This window comes from Penicillium coprophilum (genome assembly GCF_028826855.1).
Source record: "Penicillium coprophilum strain IBT 35676 chromosome Unknown utg000005l_segment0_segment0, whole genome shotgun sequence".
In the NCBI taxonomy this organism is placed as follows: Eukaryota; Fungi; Ascomycota; class Eurotiomycetes; order Eurotiales; family Aspergillaceae; genus Penicillium; species Penicillium coprophilum.
The window spans coordinates 617,106-638,268 of record NW_026622724.1 but is presented as its reverse complement, the minus strand read 5'-3'; the positions used below and the strand labels follow the sequence as shown (position 1 = coordinate 638,268).

The following is a 21,163-nucleotide window of genomic DNA, read 5'->3' as shown; positions in this document are numbered from 1 at the left end:
ATTTCCATTCAGCGCTCCTAATCTGGCTGCGCCAGCTTCATTGATTCGTTGACGCGCTCACTCTTTATCGTGCTTTTTTTTTGTGCCTTTTTTGATCGTCCATCATGTCTCTCTTTGGCGGAACCCAGCCTCAGGCTAACACGTCCATGTTCGGCAACACGGCCACGAAGCCATCTCTCTTTGGCGCCCCGGCAACCACAACCACAACCCAGCCCAGCACCAGCACCAGCACACTGTTCGGCGGAGGGCAGACCCAACAGCCTGCATCGACAGCAACCGGTGCATTTGGCGCCAACACGTTCGGTGGTGGCGCAAGTGCCGCACCCCAGCAGCAAGCAGGATCGATGTTCGGAAATCCACAGAAGCCCCAGAACTCTTTCGGCTCAAGTGCTTTTGGGCAGCCTCAGCAGCAACAGCAAGGAAGCGCATTTGGCTCCTCGCTACAGAAACCACAAGGTAGCCTCTTCTCTGGAGGACAGCAGCAAACACAGCAAACCACGGGTGGATTAGGAGGACTCGGGGGTCTCGGTGCCAACACTCAACAACCAAATGCCTTTGGACAGCAACAATCGCAATTCGGCCAGAACACGATGACAACACCACAGCCCCAGCAACAACAGCCTTCTCTGTCATCGAGCCTTTGGTCTCCCGGCCGTGCTATCACTGGAGGTGAGCCTATTGTGTAATCTCTCACTACGAAGCATCACTAACAACAATGCTTTCTAGTGCACCGAACTGTTCCTATGCAAGTAGCCATCATCAAGGATAAGTGGGACCCGCCCAGCCAAAGCTCGCCATTCCGTGCCTACCTGTACAACAATGTCGGCGAGGAAGCCGCACCTTTCTACCAACCTGGTCCCGAGGATGACGAGTCAAAATGGGAGGAGGCTTTGCGCAAGCGGCCGGGTCCAGGATACGTCCCTGTGCTTGTCAAGGGCTTCTGGGACCTCGGTAAACGCGCGCAGCGACAGCGTGACTTCCTCACCATGATGCAGTCGCGGCTGCATGAGATCAACAATTGCTTGACTGGGCTTCTCTCGAAGCATGATCTCAACCTTTCTGTCAAGATCGCTGACTGTCGGCGGAAACACATTATTCTGAGCAAACGATGCCTCGCCCTTGCTGCTAAGACGCAGATCCTTCGCAACAGAGGATACGCTATGGATGAAGCCGAGGAACAGTTGAAGAAGAAGCTTGTTGAGTTGGAACGTGCCGTCTTTGACCCGTCTCTCAATGGCCGTGCTGAAGAAATCTGGGCCCGTATGTTGGCTATCCACGAACACTCTAAGCGACTGCAAGTGGAGATGGATCGTGCTGGAGTAAACGTGACACAGGCGGAGGATGACATTGATGAGCAGACATTGAAGACAGCAAAGAAGGTTCGTCACTCCTGAACTGGTAGATCATTAGTACCGGAAGAGCTTGCTAACCATACATTCCAGATTCTGGACGATTACCACTCTCAGATCCAGCATCTCCAGAAGGAGATGGAGTCCATCAAGAAAGACTTCACCGAGGTAGAGAAAGCGATTGGGAATTGAGTACATTTCTCTATAACTTTCTATTTCCTATCTCGATTCTCAATTTCCTCACATGTTTGGACTTAATGTCTACGGTCATCGGGGTACCGGCGTTCTTGGGGATCAAGCCATTGTAATGCATATCTGAATACAAACTTCTTTGCTGAACACTCTAAATTCCGCTTTGTCCTCTCGGTCGATATGCTCACCTGGTGATAATTACAATTATCCATGATAGGTCTATTACGCTTATTTCTAGGGCCCTCATGTCGACGCTACCTCGAATTGATAGTGCTAAATCTCTGTTGTGTGTACGTCACTGCCATCTTCAGCCCAATCTATCCCTTAAATTTGATGTGAAGTCCCACCATTGCATGCCCTTCGGCGTTAGTTACCTGGAATTAACTAACGCCCGAGGGCATTCTTCTCTTTTTGCTCTTGTGAGTAGGGTTGGTCTGTCGATCGTTCTCGGTCTAAATGTTTGTATTTTTTTTCTTTGCATGCTGCCTCATGCGTCCTTATCTCTGTCAGCAACACAATATCTATAAGTTATCTTTATACCGTCCCTTGCACTGTAGAACAACGCAGGTCTGATCTGAAACATTAGACGGTTTCGAAATTCAGATGCTTGCATCAGATATGTTTCCACTGTTCCATACAAAACACGGATGGAGTTGATCGTTGTGATTGTTTCCTCTTCCTGTGTACTAAGTATGTTGAAGTTTGACTGGTTTGAGGTAGAGATGTTGGCCTGACAGAGAGCATTTCCTCAACTTAGTCCTCCTGATCATCGATTTCGCTGTAGCCTTCGGATGATTATTCAATCTCTCAAACAGGGACCTACTTAACCTTTTCTATGGTGAGCATATACTCCCTGATAACATCTGTTTCAGACATCCCAGTGAAGAGAAATAACACAACGAAGGCCATTCCCGCGCGGTCTTCTCCACGAGTGAAATGTGGGGACTATCTCCAGGGGTCGAAGAGGCCTAATGTCCTTTGATAATCTAAGTATACTTCCTTTCATAACCTAAGTATACTCCGTATAACGTACTCAACGACATCTTGTCATTGATTGCACAATTACTTAGATCCTTGATACCACCGAGCCTACTACAGTGAACCTAGCTGGAGTTTTGTTATATATTCGACCATATTATATTATGTCTTAACCTGGAGATAGGCATGTATTGCGTCGATACTATGGAAAAAGTGACAACATCGCCCCCGAAAGCCACACATAGTATCAAACTACCGAGCCAACTAAAACGTTATCTTAAAGGGCGTTCTATGGTTATGTATCCATGTACGGATCGTCATGCATATAGAGACAACCCCAATACATTGCACTGGCCCTTTCGACAGCGCCATCAGTGTTGGATATGGCGTTGAAAATGATACCGCATGATCGTATTCTGTATGAGGTGAGGATCTCGTTTGATTAGCTTGTTCTTTTTCATTTGTGATATTCCTAACGCGGATGACTAGAGTGACCTTTTATATCCCCCGAGCTCAGCCTATCCGCCATTTGGGGGGGGATTAGAATACTATGAAATGAGTGCTGGTCTGAGAGAAAAGATGAATTCTGGGAATGTGATGCAGTTGATTCCTATGTTACAACCGTATCGAGCTGATCAATCGATAATCTGCTGCATTTCAGCGCTCAATCTCTCCTTCGATATAGTGGCTCACTGCTTCGCCCTTCCCACTTGCTTTGGAGTGGAACATAGTGCGACGAATTGAAATAAGCCACGTCAGACTGGCCATGCATATAGCCGGTATCAAGTCACTTCTTATGACGATCGTATCTATATGGAGTTTCCGGATGAACCGGAACGGATGTCAAAGAGCAGAATCACTAGAATATCTCAACCGGAATGGACCCGGTTTGCTGACATATATTATTGAACTTGATATGAACAGTTACTAATGTAGACTCATATATATATAGGCTTACTTGCAGACTTGAATGAAACCCAACTCAGCGACTATCATGGATTCATCTATTCACACCAAAGTCGGACACTTTCTAGTCGTCCATCCTGTCGTAGCGACACTTTTGGCTTTCGCCATTGTCCTAGGATCCACGTTCTTGTTAATCAAGGAGATATTTACTCCGGTGGGAAAACGACGAGCACCCTTAGGAAAGAAATGGCACCTCCCCCGGGACCAAAAGGGATCCCCATATTTGGGAGTCTCTTGGATTTGAAGTCTGGGCGTGACGACCTGGACTACAAGATGGTAAATCATATCTGCAAATTTGCAAACCTCCAAGCTTATTGAACATAGTACCGACACCTCGCGTCCTATGGTGAAATGACCACGATACACCTTGGTTCTAAGACATGGGTTCTCCTCAATAGCCAGCGCGTTGTGAGTGAGCTTATTGCCAAGAGAGGATCCCTTACCAACGGCCGATCGCCGATGCCTGTTGCTAGCGGCATAATCAGTCGCGATGGCCGTTCAGTGCTATTACCACCTAACGGATGGACCGAGAAGCGCCGGGTTATGCATTCCTTGCTCAGTGGTACCGCGCTAAACCAGTACGCTGCCTGGCAAGAACTCGAGAGTACACAGCTTCTAGCTGAGTACCTATATCAGCCCGAGCTATGGTATCGACACCACTACCGCTATGCAAACTCGGTGATACATCGTATCGCGCTTGGCGAGCGCTTGGTTAAGACAGGCAAGGAACTAGCTGATCTTCAAGATGTGGTAACGCACTTCGTCGGAAGCATAGGAGCGAGCTTGGTAGACTGGTTCCCAGAGCTGGACTCGCTGCCGAGGTTTCTTCAGGTATGGCGTAAGCACTGGGAGAAACTGGGCCAATGGAACTATGAGGTATATCGGTCGTGGTGGGTGCCAGTACGCCAGCAGATCAATGCTGGAATTGCGCCACCATCATTCGTCCGCGATGTTCTCCTGCATGAGAACACAAAGTTCACTGGAGATGACGAAGAGGCTATGTATGTTGCGATGCAACTCATTGAGGCGGGCAGTGATACCACGCGCGGAGCTCTAAACATCTTTACGATGGCCACTCTCTGTCACCCGGAAGCCTTTCAAAAGGCGCGTGAAGAAGTCGAGAGAGTCTGTGCCAATGACAAGAATAACTTGAGGCTCCCAAATATCACCGACATGGCGCACATGCCTTATATTTGTGCTTTTATCAAGGAAATCCTACGCTGGAGGCCTATGTTTCCTCTTCTGCCTGATCATGTGCTCACATCGGATTTGGAATTTGAAGGATACCAGTTTCCAGCTGGGGTGGGCTTTGTCATAAATGGCATTGCAGTTGGCAATGAATGTGAGGACCCTGATACCTTCAAGCCGGAGAGATGGCTGGATGGACATGAGGCAGATGTGGCTCATGGTTTATGGCAATTTGGAGGAGGGCGACGTATCTGTGTAGGGTACCGTCTTGCACAAAGGGGCCTTTTCCTTAACATTGCCCGCTTGGTGATGTGTTATGATTACGCAGCAGTAAGTTTACGATACCCCCTTTAACCTATGAGAATTATTCTAACAAGATAGGCTGGTCCTTATAATTCTCGGCATCTCAATCATCATCGCACCGACGAGCCATTCCCTGTCAAGGTTACAGTGAGAAGCAAAGAGTATGCTAAGCTCATTATAGAGGAGGCCACGCGAGAAGGTGTTCTAGAGTGTGCAAAGGGTCCTAATTGAAGCCTATGATACATAGTTTGATGTTTGATTGAATATGAGCATATTAATTCTACATCTACTTTAGCGAATCGTCTGAATCATCTGAAAAGGATAAGGCGCATTGGGGACCAAATCTTAGTTGTTTTAGATCTGAATCGCTCGAGGTGGAGTTCAAGGGAAGGCAGAAGGTTGACCCAGGAACCGGGAAGCTCATTTACACTATAGCATGTGAGGTCAATATGGTTCATATCGAAAAACGGCATGGGAAGCTTGCTGTAAGCGCAAATTATAGTGCATTCAAGATATATAGGAAGTTATATTACGACCAGAAATCCACACCCGATGATGGATGTGTCAATATAATTGCGGTATGATATAGTTCATACTAAGTCAATCCAAAAGAGCTTTTGCTGAAACACCATGAAATACTGCAAAAGGACACGAAAATCAATGACAATCTTGGTGAAAGGGTATCAGGTATTCGCAGATATCGTCAAAGGGTATAGGAAAATAAAAAAGACTCCAATCGACTTGCCCAGAACCCAACCTAGACCTAGTACTATAAGGCCCTAGCAAAATCCAACTTGAATTCAATTGGACCTGTGTTTTACACTCAATAATGAAGCAGCTCTATTGTCAAGATATATTACTTTGTTTATCTCTGCCCCCGAAATGCCGAGGACTAATGGAGCGTTAAGGACTCTGGTATCAGATTATAGGCGAATTGATCATAAAAATATATGTGGCGAGATGCCTAACGCATGTAATGTATGCCCCTATTTATTGGTATCACATTCTTCTATGTGGGTATCGACCTTTTTCGACGCTTTACTCTTGTGTTTGTATACAAGCTGTTCTCTAATCGGAGAGCATATACGCCCTCTTGGGCAGATTACCATGACTGGAATGTTGACTAGGGACATCGCCACATGCAGAAGACGAGGATAAAGTATAGTTTACAACGGATCGCGCTCAAGTGCGCAATGCTTGACCAGTCAATCTGTTAACAAGCGCGAGCTATGCATTCTTATTATGGCTGGCAGCTAGACAGCAGCAACTACTTTGGCTTCAATACCGAGGTAGTTTGAATACGTCAGGAAGATTCATGCCAAATATGCAATACACTACTCCTTCCTCCGCCATCTTGAGTCATTACTGTTACCACAACTTGGCAAGACCCGGGTTCCTGTTCCTGTGAAATTGGTACATTGCAATATCTTATTCTGGTTTGCTCTATATCCCACAAAACACAAATGACAACAAGCATATGCACAATAATAATACATCGCCCAACTAGAATTACCCAACAGACCCAAAAGGTATAGTAGATGAGTTTCAAGAGTTTTTCATAGATTAGGCGCCCATGCTCAATCTTCTCCAATCTTGGCTGGGAAAAAGTGATGCCAGGTGGAAAAATCAATTATCCAGTTCTCCTGCATGTCATCGCGAAATCAAAACCAGCGATTCGTCGATTTCAGTCCGGGGAAGGCAAGAAAGAGGAGCGGAAGACGGATCGCCGGCCTAAAGGAACTTGCGGACAAAGTCGACGGCGAAGGGGGCTATGTATCCGATGAAAATGTTAGTTTCCAATCCACTGTGCTCTTCACTGACTCATCTCGAGCTGTCTGCACTTCCGAGGCTTCTTGGATCAGATACTCGACTTACACAGGTAGAGGAGGAAACCACCGGCAAGAGCCATCTGGACGGTCTGACTGGCCTCAATCTCACCAGCCTTTAGGATATGTTAGTATCAGAGGCCGCATGGGGGAGAGGGCATAGCGTGAGGCTGACCTTGATCTCTTCCTTGGAGATCTGTTCTTGGCCTTGACAAAATTATTTTAGCTCAAGTTGAATCAAAGAGGTATAGCATTGGGATCCTACCTGGGGCAAACATTTTGGATATGATAAAGAATTAGAGAGTGAAAGAAAGTTCAGGTAATAGATGTTGTGAGAGTTGTATGTTGCGAGGATGTTCTCAAGTCGGACTGGAGAAATAAATCACGGGAGCACAGACCCACTGCTCTCCTTCACTTCTTGAGGTTTTGCCTTGACTGTCTCCTCTCTTTCTATCCACTGGGATTCTACTTAGTATTGTGAGAAGCTCGTGTTGTGCTGCTCTTTTTAATCCTTACCTCCACATCTTATTTGCATTGCTCAAATCTGCAGAGCACGAGTTGATTTTGCGGAGAGGCGTCTGGATCACTTAGCCAGATAACGTACCGTGACTTGCTTGCGATACTCCCCCTGACGGATCTTTACACCTTCGCATATTTGCTTTGAATCCATTCCTTCACAATTACCACCATCTGCACTGCCATGTCTGCTTCACCGGACCGCAAGGCTGCCTCGCCTGCCGCCTCACCCGATCCCGAAGCCCACGAGCAAGTCGCAACCCCGGTTGGTGGTGACGACAATGAGCGCGAGCACTCTACTGAACCTACCACCGATGCTAAGGAATTCGTCGAGAATGCCGATAACGAGCCACGCAGTGGAAATGACGACGAAGGTGATGATGACAAGCTTTCAGACGACGAGTCCATTTTGTCCGAGGTTGATGAAGCACAATTCGACAACTTTGATCCAGAGAACGTTGACGTTGAGGATCGCCCACAACTTGCTATTGACGAAGATAACTTGAAACTCATTGGCCGCCATAAGCGCAAGCGCACTGAGGATGGAGAGACTCGTCCGCGCCGGAAGGAAGGTCGTCGCGAGAAGAAGAGCCGTCGAGCTGAAGAAGGAGGCGATGAAGGCGGTTCATCTCGCCGAAAAGAACGCAAGCAGCGCGAGGATAAGCCCGATACAGATGAGGAGACTCTTGACCCGGAGACCCGTATGTTCTGCTCTTTACTCGCAACTAGTTTTCCGCCTCACCCAGTTTATACTAATATGGTTGCGATTATCAGGACGTCGCCGAGCCCTCGACCGTGCCATGGACGAGGCGATGAAGAAGCCGACGAAGAGACGTTTCCGCAAGCAGGATGGCATTGTATGTGTTGCACCTGGTGACGCCGTGTCCGCCTATGTTTACTGACTGCGCTATTAGGATTTGGAATCTATGGCAGATGCTGAAATCGAGGATATGCGCAAGCGCATGACCCACGCAGCGCAAATGGATGCGATCAACCGCCAAGAAGGAAAACCAGCTATGCACAAGCTCAAGCTCCTCCCCGAAGTCATCATGCTCCTCAATCGCAACCAGTACACCAGCGCCTTGGTCGATCCAGAGATCAATTTATTGGAAGCCGTTCGATTCTTCCTCGAGCCTCTTGACGATGGCGCAATGCCTGCCTACAACATCCAGCGCGACCTATTGACCGCCCTTACCAAGCTCCCTATTAATAAGGATGCTTTGATTGCCAGTGGCATTGGAAAAGTCGTTGTCTTCTACACCAAGAGCAAGCGCACTGAGCGTCGCATCAAGGAAATGGCAGAGAAGCTGCTGGCAGAGTGGACACGACCAATTCTCCAGCGCAGCGATGATTACTCGAAGCGAGTCTACCAGGAAGCCGATTACGATCCTACGTATGTTCACCTCTCTACAGCCTCCCTATCACCCATTAACACCCCTCTAGGAAAGTTGTCAGACGCGCTGCTCCCACCGCCGAGGAGATCCAAGCCGAAGCCCGCGCCCTCGAGATGCTTCCTCCCCGCCTTCTCAACCGTGCTCGTGTCGACCGTACCAACGTCAGTTATACTGTGGTTCCGCGCCAGACAGCTGTGCGCGAGGCTCAGTTTGCGCGCCCCTTGGGTTCCAGTGGCGAGGACCGTTTCCGCAAGATGCAAGCCCGCCAGGCTGCGGCACGCAAGGCATCTCGTCGGTAGATTCCAATGTAAATTCTTTTTTTCATGGCTTCAGCCACTTCCGTTATGTGAGATAATTTTGCGGTGTTTGGGGCGTTTCGGGATCAATCGGCGATTGAATAGGGATTTGGGAGTGTCACCTTTCACACAGTGGAATAAGCCGCAGTAACTTCAACAAATGAAATCGATATGAAAACAATCAAAATAAATTCAATTCAATTCCAACTATATCAGAGATCTATAGGAAAAGTCTTAAAAATCAAGGCCGGCAAGTTAGTTCCGTGCAAGACCGAGTGATGACCGGGGCCTATCACCGGAAAAAGAGCAGATCCCGCGATCCCGCAATTCCACACGTCATGCGATCCGGCCTTTGCTTTTTTGGTTTTATATCGGACAATTCGCTCTCTTCCTTCATTCCCATTCAACTCATATACATTTTACACAATGAAGATCCTTACTAAAGAACAAGAAGAAGCTCACTACAGGTACACAACCCCCCTACATCTTACAATCTCCATCCCATACTGACGCAATCCCAGCTCTGTCCTCAAAGGTGGCACAGTTGGCGGCCTCCTTGGTCTCGCCGGCGGCTTCGCAGGTGTTCTACTTGCCTCACGCCGTTACCACACAATCCGCAACCTAACAGTGCCGATGAAAGCCTTCCTGGTAACTTCTTCCGGTACCTTCACGGGTATTATCGCCGCCGATCACGCCTCGCGCGAGTACGAGAACGAGCAAAATGCCGCCTACCAATGGTACGAGAATCGCGAAGAGCGTCTCCGTGCCGAGGAGACTCGCGGACTCAGCTTCACCGATCGCGCTGCCGCCTTTGCCCGTCGCGAGAAGTATAAGATCATCACCGCCACCTGGGCTGCCTCCATGGTTGGCTCGTTTGCGCTTGTCAGTCGCATCCCCGGTCTCAGCGGCCAGCAGAAGCTTGTCCAGGCTCGTGTCTATGCACAGGGTCTGACACTCGGTGTTCTGTGTGCTTCGGCTGCTTTTGAGATCTCGGATCAGCGTCGTGGTCGTGGCTTGCTGGACTCGAAGAAGAAGGCGGATGCGGCTAAGGCCCAGGTCCAGGATGTTGATGAGGCGCCTGTTCGCCATGGTGGTCAGGCTAATGAAGGTGATCTCTGGAAGGATATGGTTGCTGCCGAGGAGGAGCGCTTGAGCTCTAAGCACCAGTCTCTCTACGAGCATCACGAGAAGCAGGAGTCGGAGTCCGAGGAGAGTGATGAGGAGAAGAAGGATCAGGACCCCAAGACCGAAAAGAAGGAGACAGAGTCCAAGAACAAGAAGAAGAGCTCCTAGATATCACTCTCTTTCGTTCTTGTTCGTCTCCCACGACCGCCATTGATCAAGGCTCATTGCTGACGTCACTGCCCACTTCCTTTCTATCCCACCCCGAGTCTGAAATCTCCGCTGGGTAACAAGGATAGACTGGAGGGCGTGGTTACGTTGCTTACATGGCCTTCATCGTACATATCCTCCCTTTCTTAAGCGTTTGTCTTTTTGTTCATGCCTCAAGGGTTCTAGAAGGACCCAAAAGTGACATCTGTTTGACTATGTCCACGTGTATGATAATATTATAGGATGTGTCCTCTTTCTCTCTTTCTCTACTCTTTAATGAAGATGAATCTACTGAGAAATTGCCATCGTTAATGACGTAATGCCATTGTCGGGTATTTGGTCCATGTTGGAATATGGAGAATGTAGCAGAACGTAATGGGCATGAAACTGAATTGCCAACCAGATCGACCTTGTTGATACACATATCCTTAGCTGTACATTTTTAATTGCCAACTCAAAATGTTTCATCTTCCAGGCGCTCCATGCGGCGGATCACACTTGGACTTTGATCGTCGCCAAAGTCATCTGTAATATCCCCAGCTCCAGCTGTAGCTAGTAAATCGGTCACAATTCGTTTAGAAGCTTCTCTTGCTATCAAGACGAGGGAGATTAGCATAAATGTAGTTTTGAGAAGAAAAATAAGGGCACAATCTCACCAGGCGTCCTCATTAGCCGGCTCTGCGGGATGTGGAACTGCATTGTCTTAGGAGGGCTCGGCCCAAGGTCCTCATCATCGTCGTAATCGAAATCATCGTCGCTGTCCCACATAGCCGACTTACCCGCAGACTTCTTTGCAGGTGTCAAAACGCTCATGCCAGGCTTGGGAATATCGCGCATACGATTGCTGCTAGTCCGTCGCTTGCGGTTCGTGCCTGGAGTATCGTTGATGCCTTTGATGGGCGAAGAGAAAACCTCCGAATGGAGTTGTGGTACCTCTGGCTCCGGACTAGAGATAGGCGAGTCATCATATGCATATTTGGATGTAGTCTCGGTCGGGTTTGGGGTGGTGATGTTAAATTTGGATCGAGTGTTCGTGCCGCCGCCCACATTGCGGAATCCCTTTCCGAGCGGCGTGGCTTGCACCCGGTACGTTTTATCTAGCATTTGGTGTAGTACTGGGTCCGAGGTCTTTTGGTATCGACGGTCTTGAGTCTGTGACTGCGACGCGGGCGGGAGGAATGGTGATGACATCGGGGTTGTGGCGGAAACGCCCCGTGGGAAGAACGGTTGGCGGCCTGGAGTGGATGGGAGGTTCGAGGAGTCTGGGAGGTCGAATGGGGGTTCGGATTCGTTGACTTGTCTCCTTAGGTTTTCGTAAGACGACGAGTACTCCATCGAGGAGGTTGTCATGTCGTCGTCGGCCTGCTGCTGCTGGTGGCCGGGAGCACGTGGAGTGCTGTGAGAAGAGATGGCAAGATCTGTCAGGTCAAGGTCGTCTGCCTGGTCGCGGCGAGGTGTTTCATGGCGCTGATAAGAGGGTGTTTCGTGGGACATGGTCTCGTCGAGGCTCGTGCTTTGGGTTATGTCGGTGGACAACTCTTCCTCCGTAGCGGTGGGGTCCTGCATCGTTTCTTCATCGGTATTTCTTTCTTCATAGCCGGATAGAGACACGTTGGCACTCGCTTCGAAGAATTGCTTCCAGAACTATAGGGAGTCAGCAAAGCTGTCTATAGCTGTGTATTCTGGTAGCGCTGACCTTGGAACCTTCCCAGACATCTCGAGAGTGCTCCGTATATTGCTCCACTAGAGGTAATATACTCGTAGTGACTATTCGATGAGCTTGACTGAAGTTGTGATCGATCTCTGTGAGGACATATGACGATGAGCAGTCTGCTGGACTGGTTTGTTTACTTTTTGCCTTACCTTGGAGTGTAAGCGTGATGGACTGTTCCAATTTCTCAAGCTCCTCGGTGAGGGACAATGGCCGCTGGGCCTGTGAAGGTTGGCGAGACATGATTGTACCACCCAGGTTCAATTGTTCAATTGAGTCGAGAGATGAGGGCTTTCAATCACGTCCATCACTCTGAGACGCGCGGGGAACTTTCCCCAAAGCGGTGTGTATTTAGGGCCGATGATAAGGGCGTGGCGATTCACGTGACAATATAAGGATAAGGTCCAGGCATCACTCTGTCCCGCTCGATGGGTGCGCGAGGTGAGTCCCAAAAACATTTCAAAGGAAAGACACAAGTACAATATTCGAGTTCATTATGCCAGCACCACTTGCGAAAGGTACGGTCCTCTACTTCCCTGGACTTTTACGTCTTCCCGGATCATCCGGGCGGTGTACTCGGCCTTATCAGTTCCCCACTTTGTAGAGGATGAGGCTGACCTTTGATGCAGGACTCATCATTACTGTGTCTGTACTTGTAGCGGCGGGTATTGCGGTGTACGAGTCGCCGCAGTTTCAACAATGGGTGACCACGTCGCGGCGTAAGATTGCCTTAGCTCTGCACAACCTCGGCGATGAGATACAACCTCAAACTACACCATTGAGGGAAGATATTTCTATGACTGAGGAGACTGGTGAAACTGCCGAAGAACGCAGACGGATCGCTCGGGCGGAGATCATGCGACGAGGAGCACTCCTTGAGTCACGACGGAAGCCCAGCCAGCCAGGCCAGCCACATGGTAGCTTTGATGCTCTTGTCGACGACGAGGGCCACCTACGTAAACAAAAAGACCTCGAATATGAGATTCAGTCTACTGACGGGCTTACTGCTAACTCAACGGGAGTTGATCTGGGCACTTCGGAGCCTCTCCGGCGAGGGGGCAAGCAAGTCGAGGCCGAGTCTTCGACTACACTGGCTCGGAATCAGCTGCATGTCGACATTCCCTCGTCCGCTGCCTCGAGCCATCCCTCCGAGTCTATCATCCAGTTTACGCCTAGATCTGAAGCACCTGAGGGGGGCAATCTCTTTGACCCGTATTCTCCTAACTCTCCCTTGTCTGTCTCTGGTTCCAGCCTCACAGAAGATCACCAGCAGATATATTATGCGCATCCTAATGCGCTCAGCGACAGAATCTATGAACGCGATCATCTTGCTGAGCTAGATGGTTTCGGTCACGAGAGTGTTCAGTCTGGCAATGATGTTTCAGCCACCCCTTCTACCAGCGGCAGTTTGAACCATGTCAGAGGATTTGAGGATGAAACATCAGATGGTAGTCTTAGTGATCTTGGAGGGCAATCTGTTGGTGGTGTGGCTACTCCAGCATGGTCTGATGTGGGTAGCGTCATAAGCAACGAGGATGCTGGACATCATCGGTTGCTCTGATGTGGGACTGGTGAACAATGGACACGGATGAATGGATGGACTTTATTGGCTGGGGGTCTTGCTGGTATGGTGCTTGGTGTTTGGCCCTTGGTTTGAGTTTGGCTGCGTACTGCACTAGGGGTTGCTCTGTTTTAATTGAAGTAAGGGATCCATTACCTGCAATACTTTTAATAATACTGCAAAGTGAACTTGGAGGACGGAAGTACCTGCGATATGGCGTCAATAATAATTTACACCTGTGAAAACAGGAAGGTCGAAGGCAGCTGTCGATCTTTGCAGTTCTGACCAATCCCCGTGGTCGCAAACCCCGAAATTTCCCTTGTATGTTCTACACAGGGAAACCCTCTTGAATTGGCATCCGATAATGGTATAAGCATTGTCCTGAAATACAGATTGACGCAATGGCCAAGAGCCAATCGGGAAAGAGGGAGAGTATACAAAGTAGGTGAGGTCCACATATACCTCAACTAGCCTCAACTAGTTGAAGTTACATATGTACATGTATAGCGAAAGCTTCATCGGGATTGGTCGGCTGGAACATCCGGCAGGTCATTTCTTATTACATGTGGAGAAGCTTGGAACCAACCTGGAAAATGCCAGATATAACAACGGTCACCAACCATAAGGCACAGGGAACAATCCACACCATCTATGACGTCGCCGCCACACGGCCCGCGGCCGGGGACTTATTTAGTATACAATGGAATCGTCCCTCTGTTCTAGTTCTTCAAATTTGCTTTTACAATGGCTGCCTTCGTCACACATGAAGTTATGGGCACCGCCCTTCAAACTACCAATAGGTATACAGACTTACAAGCACGAGGGGTCGGTACCTCTGGGATTATCTGGTATAGTATATCTCCTTGTAAATCCTCGTACTGGGAATTCTCTAACTAGTGTTAGTTCGGCACATGATTCAATGGCCAATCGAACAGTTGCCATCAAAAAGATAAAGAATCCCTTTGATAGTTCTTCCCTGATCAAGCGCACGTATCGCGAGGTTCACCTAATGACCAATCTAAAACATGACAATGTACGTGGGCAAAAAGAGACTTATGAATGTGAACTAACCGTCAATAGTTGATCAACATGACAGATATCTTTATCTCACCAGCGGAAGATCTGTACGTGAATCACTCTATTTTTCAAACTCCATTATCCTAAACATTTCGACAGTTATCTTGTAATGGACTGCTGCATGACAGACCTTCATCGGTTAATCCAATCAGCATCCAACCCATTGGAGGGCAAGTTCACCCAGTTCTTCACCTATCAACTGCTGGTATGTTTGCCCAAGTTTTCTCAAAAACGACAGCGTACCTGACTATCTCAGCGAGGATTGAAATACATTCACTCTGCCGGTGTGATCCATCGTGATCTTAAACCTAGCAACATTTTGGTCAATGAAAACTGCGACTTGAAGATTTGTGACTTTGGCCTAGCCCGAGAACAAGACCATCAAATGACTGGCTATGTGGCCACACGCTACTACCGAGCTCCAGAGATCATGCTGACTTGGCAAAGATACGGCTATGCGGTGGACATTTGGAGCTCGGGTTGCATCCTGGCAGAGATGCTCCTAGGGAAGCCCCTCCTACCGGGCAAAGACAATGTGGATCAGTTCAGACTGATCACTGAGATGTTTGGGAAGCCACCCAAGGAGGTTATGGAGACGATTTACAGCGACATTGTATGACTAAATTTCGAACGGCCCCGTGATGCAAGGAAGGAAAGATGCTGAATGCTGACTACAAATTTTAGACGATAAAGTTTGTGAACTCTCTGCCTCAAACGAAACCTCGGTCACTTGAAGCTACTATGGGAGACGTTGACCCGGAAGGTATGTCCATCTAAATCTTCATTACTATCGAGTGCCTCTTGATTTGTCCACCTCTTGATGATACTGACTTTGCTAGCCATTCGTCTCTCGGAGAGAATGCTTGATATAGACCCGCAAAAGAGAATTACCGCGGCGGATGCCCTTACCCATCCATACGTTTCGACCTATCACGACTCTAACGACGAACCCGAGTGTGAGAAACAAATCGATTGGTCTTTGTTGGATTCAGAAATGACTGCAGATGAATGGAAGTGCAAAATGTATGTATCTCCCCAATCATCTCCCCAATCTGCGGCGGATTGATTGCTTATAACTTGAAGGTATTCCGAGATCTTGAATTATCACCATGGTTCTTGCAACTGGGAAGACAATGACCCCAAAGCTCACGAGGGCAGCATTGAGAATTGGCTGCACAAGGAGATGACGGTGGGCACATATTGATACGTTAAGAACCTATCCTTGTATATAACAGCGCGTGAACACATCATTTAAGCATATTCATTTAGCCATCATTTCAAGATTTAATGTGACAATTTGACCGAGAGTTACCTAGGTATTTCGAGATCAAGTCCATATGACTGGCAATAGACCTCGTCTAAGTACTGTGTACTCCATTTAGTATGGGAGTATCACAGTAGTTTGAAGTACTGAGTACCTACTGGCTGGATAACCTGATAAGCGAAATGTGCCTCGGCATTTTCGGCCAGCCCGAAGCGGAGACCTTTCTATTTATCCCCATACTTCTTTCCACTCCTTTTCCATCTTGCTGATTTTATTCCTTTCCCTCCAACCTCTGTACAAGTTGTAAGTTCCTCTCCCAGTGCTTTGTTCATTTGTCTTCATTCTCGGCCATATCTCCGCAGAATGGAAGTTTCCCCCCATTAACACCAAAACTTCCATTACTGGCAACTTGAACAGAGAGAAGCTGCGTACAAGAAGAGCAGAAGACTGACTAAATCACTTTTCAAGTCTCTCTACCTTCATAAATCATGGCCGCAGATCGTCTAAGCTCGCTCCTGAGCCACCTCAAGCCCGGCGCCACCAACGGCCTCGCTGCTATGTAAGTCCTCAGACTAACTCTGTTGTGTTTCATGAGTCTAATAAGCAACCCAGTACACAGAAGAACCCCGACGATGTGGTCATTACCTTAGCAATCCGCACACCGCTGACCAAGGCGCGTAAGGGTGGGTTCAAGGACACAGAATTGGACTATATGGTCTACGCCTTGTTGAAGGAAACTCTGGCCAAGTCACAGATTGACCCTGCTCTGATCGAGGATGTCTGCCTCGGCAACGTATGTTTGATCTTCTTTCCCGCCTCACAATATTCATACGGGCATACTCTAACCCCAAAGACAGGTCAACGAAGTCAAGGCCGCCTACATGATCCGCGCCGCAGCTCTTGCCGCCGGCATCCCCCATACAGCCGGCGCCTCATCAGTGAACCGTTTCTGCTCGTCTGGACTGAAGGCTGTTCAGGATATTGCGAACCAGATCCAACTGGGCGCCATCGACATCGGTATCGCTGTAGGTGCCGAGCTGATGTCCGCCGCTGGCGACCGTCTGGAGAAGCCTTTCAACGAGGAAGTCCTGCGCAACCAGGAGGCTGCTGACTGCATGCAGCCCATGGGCCAGACATCCGAGAACATTGGCAAGGACTTCGATATTTCCCGCGAACAGCAGGATAGATATGCCGCCGAGTCGTTCCGCCGTGCTGAAGCTGCTCAGAACAATGGCTGGCTCGCTGATGAGATTGCACCCATTACTGTCAAGGTCAAGGATCCCAAGACTGGCGAGGTTAAGGAGGTGACTTTGTCCCGTGATGATGGTATTCGCCCCGGTACAACTTTCGAATCGCTTTCCAAGATTCGCCCTGCGTTCCCAGACTTCGGTGACAAGTCCACTGGTGGAAACTCCAGCCAGGTTACCGACGGCGCCGCATCTGTTCTTCTCATGCGCCGCTCCAAGGCTATTGAGCTCAACCAGCCCATCCTCGCCAAATTCTGTGGTGCTACCGTTGCCGGTGTGCCCCCTCGCGTCATGGGTATCGGCCCAACTGCCGCTATCCCCAAGCTGCTGAGCAAGTTCCAGCTCGATAAGAATGATATCGATATCTACGAGATTAACGAGGCTTTCGCCTCTATGGCTGTATACTGTGTTAAGAACCTTGGCCTTGACCACGCCAAGGTCAACCCTCGTGGTGGTGCTATTGCCATTGGCCACCCGCTCGGTGCGACAGGTGCACGCCAGATTGCGACCATCCTCAGCGAGGCTCGCCGGACAAAGAGCAAGATTTTGGTCACTTCAATGTGTATCGGAACTGGACAGGGTATGGCTGGTCTCTTTGTCAACGAGCAGTTGTAAATATTCAGAAATCACAATAATTACGCCACAAAATATACGATTTCCAATGGACACAAATGGAGCAAATACAAACTTGAGAGTATGGTATCAGATACTATGTACATGAATAATTTAAAAGCATGAAATCATAAATCATGAAAAAAGACAATGCACGAAATGAACAGCCATGATATCACTTAGCATCATCTTGCTTCCCGGTCTGACTCTCCCTCTTCATCCTCTCTTCCGCAGCCCGCGCCATGATTTCCCTACGAGAAAGTGTCCCGCCAGAAGCATCCTGGCTTGCAGTCGAGTCGCCCTGTAATCCACCAAGGACAAACTCCCCACCAGTCCACCCACACTCATCAACAAACTCCTCCCCACCCTGCACACTATCCCAATCACCAGGATTATAAAACTCCTGACTAGACAACTGATTTCCACCAGACTTCCAATCAGCCCGGTCAACCTCCTTCTCAATCTGGGATGTCAAATCCCAGAAATCGCGGTCATGAGGCCCGAACACGCAATGCGCAAGCTCGTGACACAAGGTCTTCCGAATAGTACGGTAATCACGGTATCCGTCATAAGCATCCGTTCGCAGACGCAACTCAATCACCTCGCCTTTATTCCGGTTCAGACCTAGCGTCCGCGACTCGCTCGTCGTATGTTCTGCGGGGTTCATTTCCGTCAAGAGCGGGACGGAAAACTTGTGTTTTATCATTGCGGCGCGGATACCTGGATCATCGCGGAGGCGTTTGAGGAAGTCGAGGGAGCGGTCTGGGTTGGGGAGGTAGGATAGTGGGAGGAGACGGTGGAAGGTGTAGTTGTTGCTTGAGGATGAGATTGTGTGGACGCCGCTGCTACGGCTGGAGGACGGTGTCTTTTTGTTCCGTCTAGCTGCACTTAGCGCAGCAGCTCGTGACTCTTGTCGTCGCTGTTCGTTGGCGGCTTGTTCGTGCAGATCGGCGATTGCTTTGGCGGGGGTGCCGAGGAGAGTGATCTTGAACTTTGGGGAGGAGCTTTGGAGGATTGCATCAAGCAGTGTTGGCGGGAATGGTGCTTTCTGCAGTCCTGGTTTTGGGGCTATGAGGAGCTTTTGGTTTTCGATGGGGATGTTTAGGACGCGCTCTATCTCGGAGGAGAGGTCTTGTAATGTCGCCGAGGCAGGGACTTGAATGATGTGCGCGGTGCCATGGTGGTGGACAGTCAGCTCCTTACGGGTGTCCATTATACTGTGCGTTTAGATAGGTGATTGTAAAGGAAGAATTCGCGAGAGGAATCGCGACAAGAAGAATCCGCTTTATGGCCCGAATAGGCAAGGCGCTGGCGAATTCGACTCGGTTCCACGGGGATAGGTTTGTCAGCACGGAGATAAGCACAGCAGCACGTGATAGAGAATTCATGTGATATCATGCCTCAGGCAGAACAACTATAACTGGATACGGAGTAGAGATTGATCATATTCGGCCTCATCGCTTATACTAAACAGAAGTACATTGGGTCATCAGAGTGAATCCTCAACTGCTGGCTTATCACTTGTTAGGTTGATGCCATCTGGGACGCCCTGCATTTCATCATCCTAAAAATACATCAGATTTGTCGAAGGTAGCTCAACTTACGAGACTTGAGTCATTCAAATCAGCCTAGGCCTCACGGTTATAAATATCGTTGTACTTTGACAACGATTGTCGCAGAAGCAGACCCGCTTCGAGGCCTTGGAAGCGTGCAGGATTCAAAGCGTCCAGGAGAGCCTTGTCTTCTGAAGTTGTTGAATGTTCACTATCGCCAAGAATCTCTCTTGCCAAGAGCTTAGCGGTGCCAGCAGCAGTGGTAACCCATATGGCGGCGGCAAGCCACAGATTCTTGACATCAGGAACCCGACCAGCGAAGGGCAAGTTGTCAGGCGTGACAGAAAAGATACCATTGAATGGCTTGTCCGCTACATAAGGCTCTTCTGGGTCTTTGTTCTGTCCCTGGACCAAGAACTCAGACTTGTTCTTCAGATGCGAAGCAGCCTCTGATAGAACTTGATCGAAACTTGATGGCCAAGCTCCAATTGCGCTTTCAGTGGGATCAAGCTGCATCGGGGGGGTGATCATAAGTGCCAAGACCATCTCGGTCTCCATGGTCTCTTGCATAGACATGATGGTCCAGCCAACGAACGAAGGGATATGCGGTACCGACACGTCTAGCCCGAGGCGGAGTAAAGGTGTAGGGATGTGCGACGGGGACAATGGGAATCGGGAGTTGCGTGACAGGGGTTTTATCGCTGGAAATCAGGGAAGATGTCCAAATCCCTGTAGCGAGAATCACAGTACTGCTTTCCGAGTTGATATCTCCACTAGCGGTCTTGATAGTGGCAATCTTTGACGTTTCGTTGTCCTTCTTGGTCACAAAGCCCGTTACTGCGGCTTCCAGGAAGTCAACCCCTCTGGCGCGAGCTTGGTTGACATAGTAGGAAGTAATGACGCCTGCATTTGCGGTTCCATCTGATGCGAAATGCAGACAGTGCTTAATCGAATTGGCGTCGATGAATTCCGGAGCAAGAGAAGCAGCTACCTCTGGGGTGATGAGTTCCGCAGGTAGACCAGCGGCCTGCGCTGTTTTCTGTCGGCGCTCTAAAGCCTCCAACCCAGAAGGCGTAGAGGAAAGTTCCAGGCCACCGACTGTTTCGAAGCCACCTGGAATCGTGAGGTAGTCCTGAACGGTGTCTTTGGCCAACCGGGTCAAGACAGGAGACTCATTGAGCTGGCCAACAAATCCGGGGGCGTGGCCCGTAGAGCCCAATAGTGTTTCTAAGCTCTTGTCGATAAGTATGATATGATTTTCACTTTTGGCCTCGGAAAGATGGAATGCCAGCGCTGCGCCGACAATGCCTCCCCCAACGATAATGATTCGAGAAGATGGATTGGCATTCAATTGCTCAATGTTCAATGTGGAGGGCATCTTGACGTATATCTAGATATTTATAGGGGCTGACAATATATGGTACTGTATGTAACTCTCTGACTAACGACTCAAAAGTTCGATTTGTCTGGTAATTGAGCGGTCATGTGACCTATGTAATATTACCCAGTACAATGTCTGTATTCAATTACTTTCGACACGAGCCCTAACAGCTACTTCCACATCAGCTTTTGAAGTGACCAATTCCTTGTTTATTCTCGAAAGCATTTGTTTTTCTTTCTTTTAACTAGCCAAATGTCTCTATTCTCCTCTGTCAAATTGCGACTTATCCTCAGTTGCCAATGCAAAGGTTGACAATCCCTCGCAGGCCGTTAGGCAGCGTTAAGTATTCGAGACTGCTTTTATCAGCGTACGGTTACTTGATTATTTATGTCCCTGGGTTGACAAAGGCAAAAATAC

General features: G+C 48.9%; 11 protein-coding genes across 11 annotated transcripts; 7 read left to right on the top strand and 4 right to left on the bottom strand.

Moving 5' to 3' along the window:
- Positions 1-104: 104 nt before the first annotated feature.
- Positions 105-1,541, top strand: N7500_007816 (putative nucleoporin; the record flags this gene model as incomplete). The annotated part of the gene is made up of 3 exons (XM_056678960.1): positions 105-669; positions 727-1,379; positions 1,443-1,541. The coding sequence occupies 3 exons, from the start codon at positions 105-107 to the stop codon at positions 1,539-1,541; spliced, it is 1,317 nt and encodes a 438-aa protein (XP_056529332.1).
- Positions 1,542-3,671: 2,130 nt separating this feature from the next.
- N7500_007815 (cytochrome P450) lies at positions 3,672-5,207 on the top strand (the record flags this gene model as incomplete). The annotated part of the gene is made up of 3 exons (XM_056678959.1): positions 3,672-3,761; positions 3,810-5,003; positions 5,055-5,207. The coding sequence occupies 3 exons, from the start codon at positions 3,672-3,674 to the stop codon at positions 5,205-5,207; spliced, it is 1,437 nt and encodes a 478-aa protein (XP_056529331.1).
- A 1,500-nt stretch (positions 5,208-6,707) lies between these two features.
- N7500_007814 (uncharacterized protein) lies at positions 6,708-7,080 on the bottom strand (the record flags this gene model as incomplete). The annotated part of the gene is made up of 4 exons (XM_056678958.1): positions 6,708-6,745; positions 6,852-6,918; positions 6,978-7,009; positions 7,068-7,080. 4 exons carry the CDS (start codon positions 7,078-7,080, stop codon positions 6,708-6,710), a joined length of 150 nt encoding a protein of 49 aa, XP_056529330.1.
- Positions 7,081-7,502: 422 nt separating this feature from the next.
- N7500_007813 (transcription factor SPN1) lies at positions 7,503-9,011 on the top strand (the record flags this gene model as incomplete). The annotated part of the gene is made up of 4 exons (XM_056678957.1): positions 7,503-8,019; positions 8,093-8,175; positions 8,233-8,711; positions 8,762-9,011. The coding sequence occupies 4 exons, from the start codon at positions 7,503-7,505 to the stop codon at positions 9,009-9,011; spliced, it is 1,329 nt and encodes a 442-aa protein (XP_056529329.1).
- A 423-nt stretch (positions 9,012-9,434) lies between these two features.
- Positions 9,435-10,301, top strand: N7500_007812 (HIG1 domain-containing protein; the record flags this gene model as incomplete). Its single annotated transcript, XM_056678956.1, has 2 exons — positions 9,435-9,475; positions 9,530-10,301. 2 exons carry the CDS (start codon positions 9,435-9,437, stop codon positions 10,299-10,301), a joined length of 813 nt encoding a protein of 270 aa, XP_056529328.1.
- A 493-nt stretch (positions 10,302-10,794) lies between these two features.
- N7500_007811 (DASH complex subunit ASK1) lies at positions 10,795-12,294 on the bottom strand (the record flags this gene model as incomplete). Its single annotated transcript, XM_056678955.1, has 4 exons — positions 10,795-10,931; positions 10,997-11,984; positions 12,037-12,170; positions 12,204-12,294. 4 exons carry the CDS (start codon positions 12,292-12,294, stop codon positions 10,795-10,797), a joined length of 1,350 nt encoding a protein of 449 aa, XP_056529327.1.
- A 364-nt stretch (positions 12,295-12,658) lies between these two features.
- On the top strand, positions 12,659-13,612 carry N7500_007810 (uncharacterized protein; the record flags this gene model as incomplete). The annotated part of the gene is made up of 1 exon (XM_056678954.1): positions 12,659-13,612. One exon carries the CDS (start codon positions 12,659-12,661, stop codon positions 13,610-13,612), a length of 954 nt encoding a protein of 317 aa, XP_056529326.1.
- A 744-nt stretch (positions 13,613-14,356) lies between these two features.
- Positions 14,357-15,893, top strand: N7500_007809 (uncharacterized protein; the record flags this gene model as incomplete). The annotated part of the gene is made up of 8 exons (XM_056678953.1): positions 14,357-14,460; positions 14,516-14,645; positions 14,693-14,736; positions 14,789-14,894; positions 14,946-15,302; positions 15,374-15,452; positions 15,529-15,712; positions 15,773-15,893. The coding sequence occupies 8 exons, from the start codon at positions 14,357-14,359 to the stop codon at positions 15,891-15,893; spliced, it is 1,125 nt and encodes a 374-aa protein (XP_056529325.1).
- A 548-nt stretch (positions 15,894-16,441) lies between these two features.
- On the top strand, positions 16,442-17,815 carry kat1 (putative 3-ketoacyl-CoA ketothiolase (Kat1); the record flags this gene model as incomplete). Its single annotated transcript, XM_056678952.1, has 3 exons — positions 16,442-16,512; positions 16,566-16,746; positions 16,811-17,815. The coding sequence occupies 3 exons, from the start codon at positions 16,442-16,444 to the stop codon at positions 17,813-17,815; spliced, it is 1,257 nt and encodes a 418-aa protein (XP_056529324.1).
- Positions 17,816-17,987: 172 nt separating this feature from the next.
- Positions 17,988-19,025, bottom strand: N7500_007807 (putative zinc metalloproteinase; the record flags this gene model as incomplete). Its single annotated transcript, XM_056678951.1, has 1 exon — positions 17,988-19,025. The coding sequence occupies one exon, from the start codon at positions 19,023-19,025 to the stop codon at positions 17,988-17,990; it is 1,038 nt and encodes a 345-aa protein (XP_056529323.1).
- Positions 19,026-19,440: 415 nt separating this feature from the next.
- On the bottom strand, positions 19,441-20,743 carry N7500_007806 (NAD(P)/FAD-dependent oxidoreductase; the record flags this gene model as incomplete). Its single annotated transcript, XM_056678950.1, has 2 exons — positions 19,441-19,928; positions 19,978-20,743. 2 exons carry the CDS (start codon positions 20,741-20,743, stop codon positions 19,441-19,443), a joined length of 1,254 nt encoding a protein of 417 aa, XP_056529322.1.
- Positions 20,744-21,163: the final 420 nt, after the last annotated feature.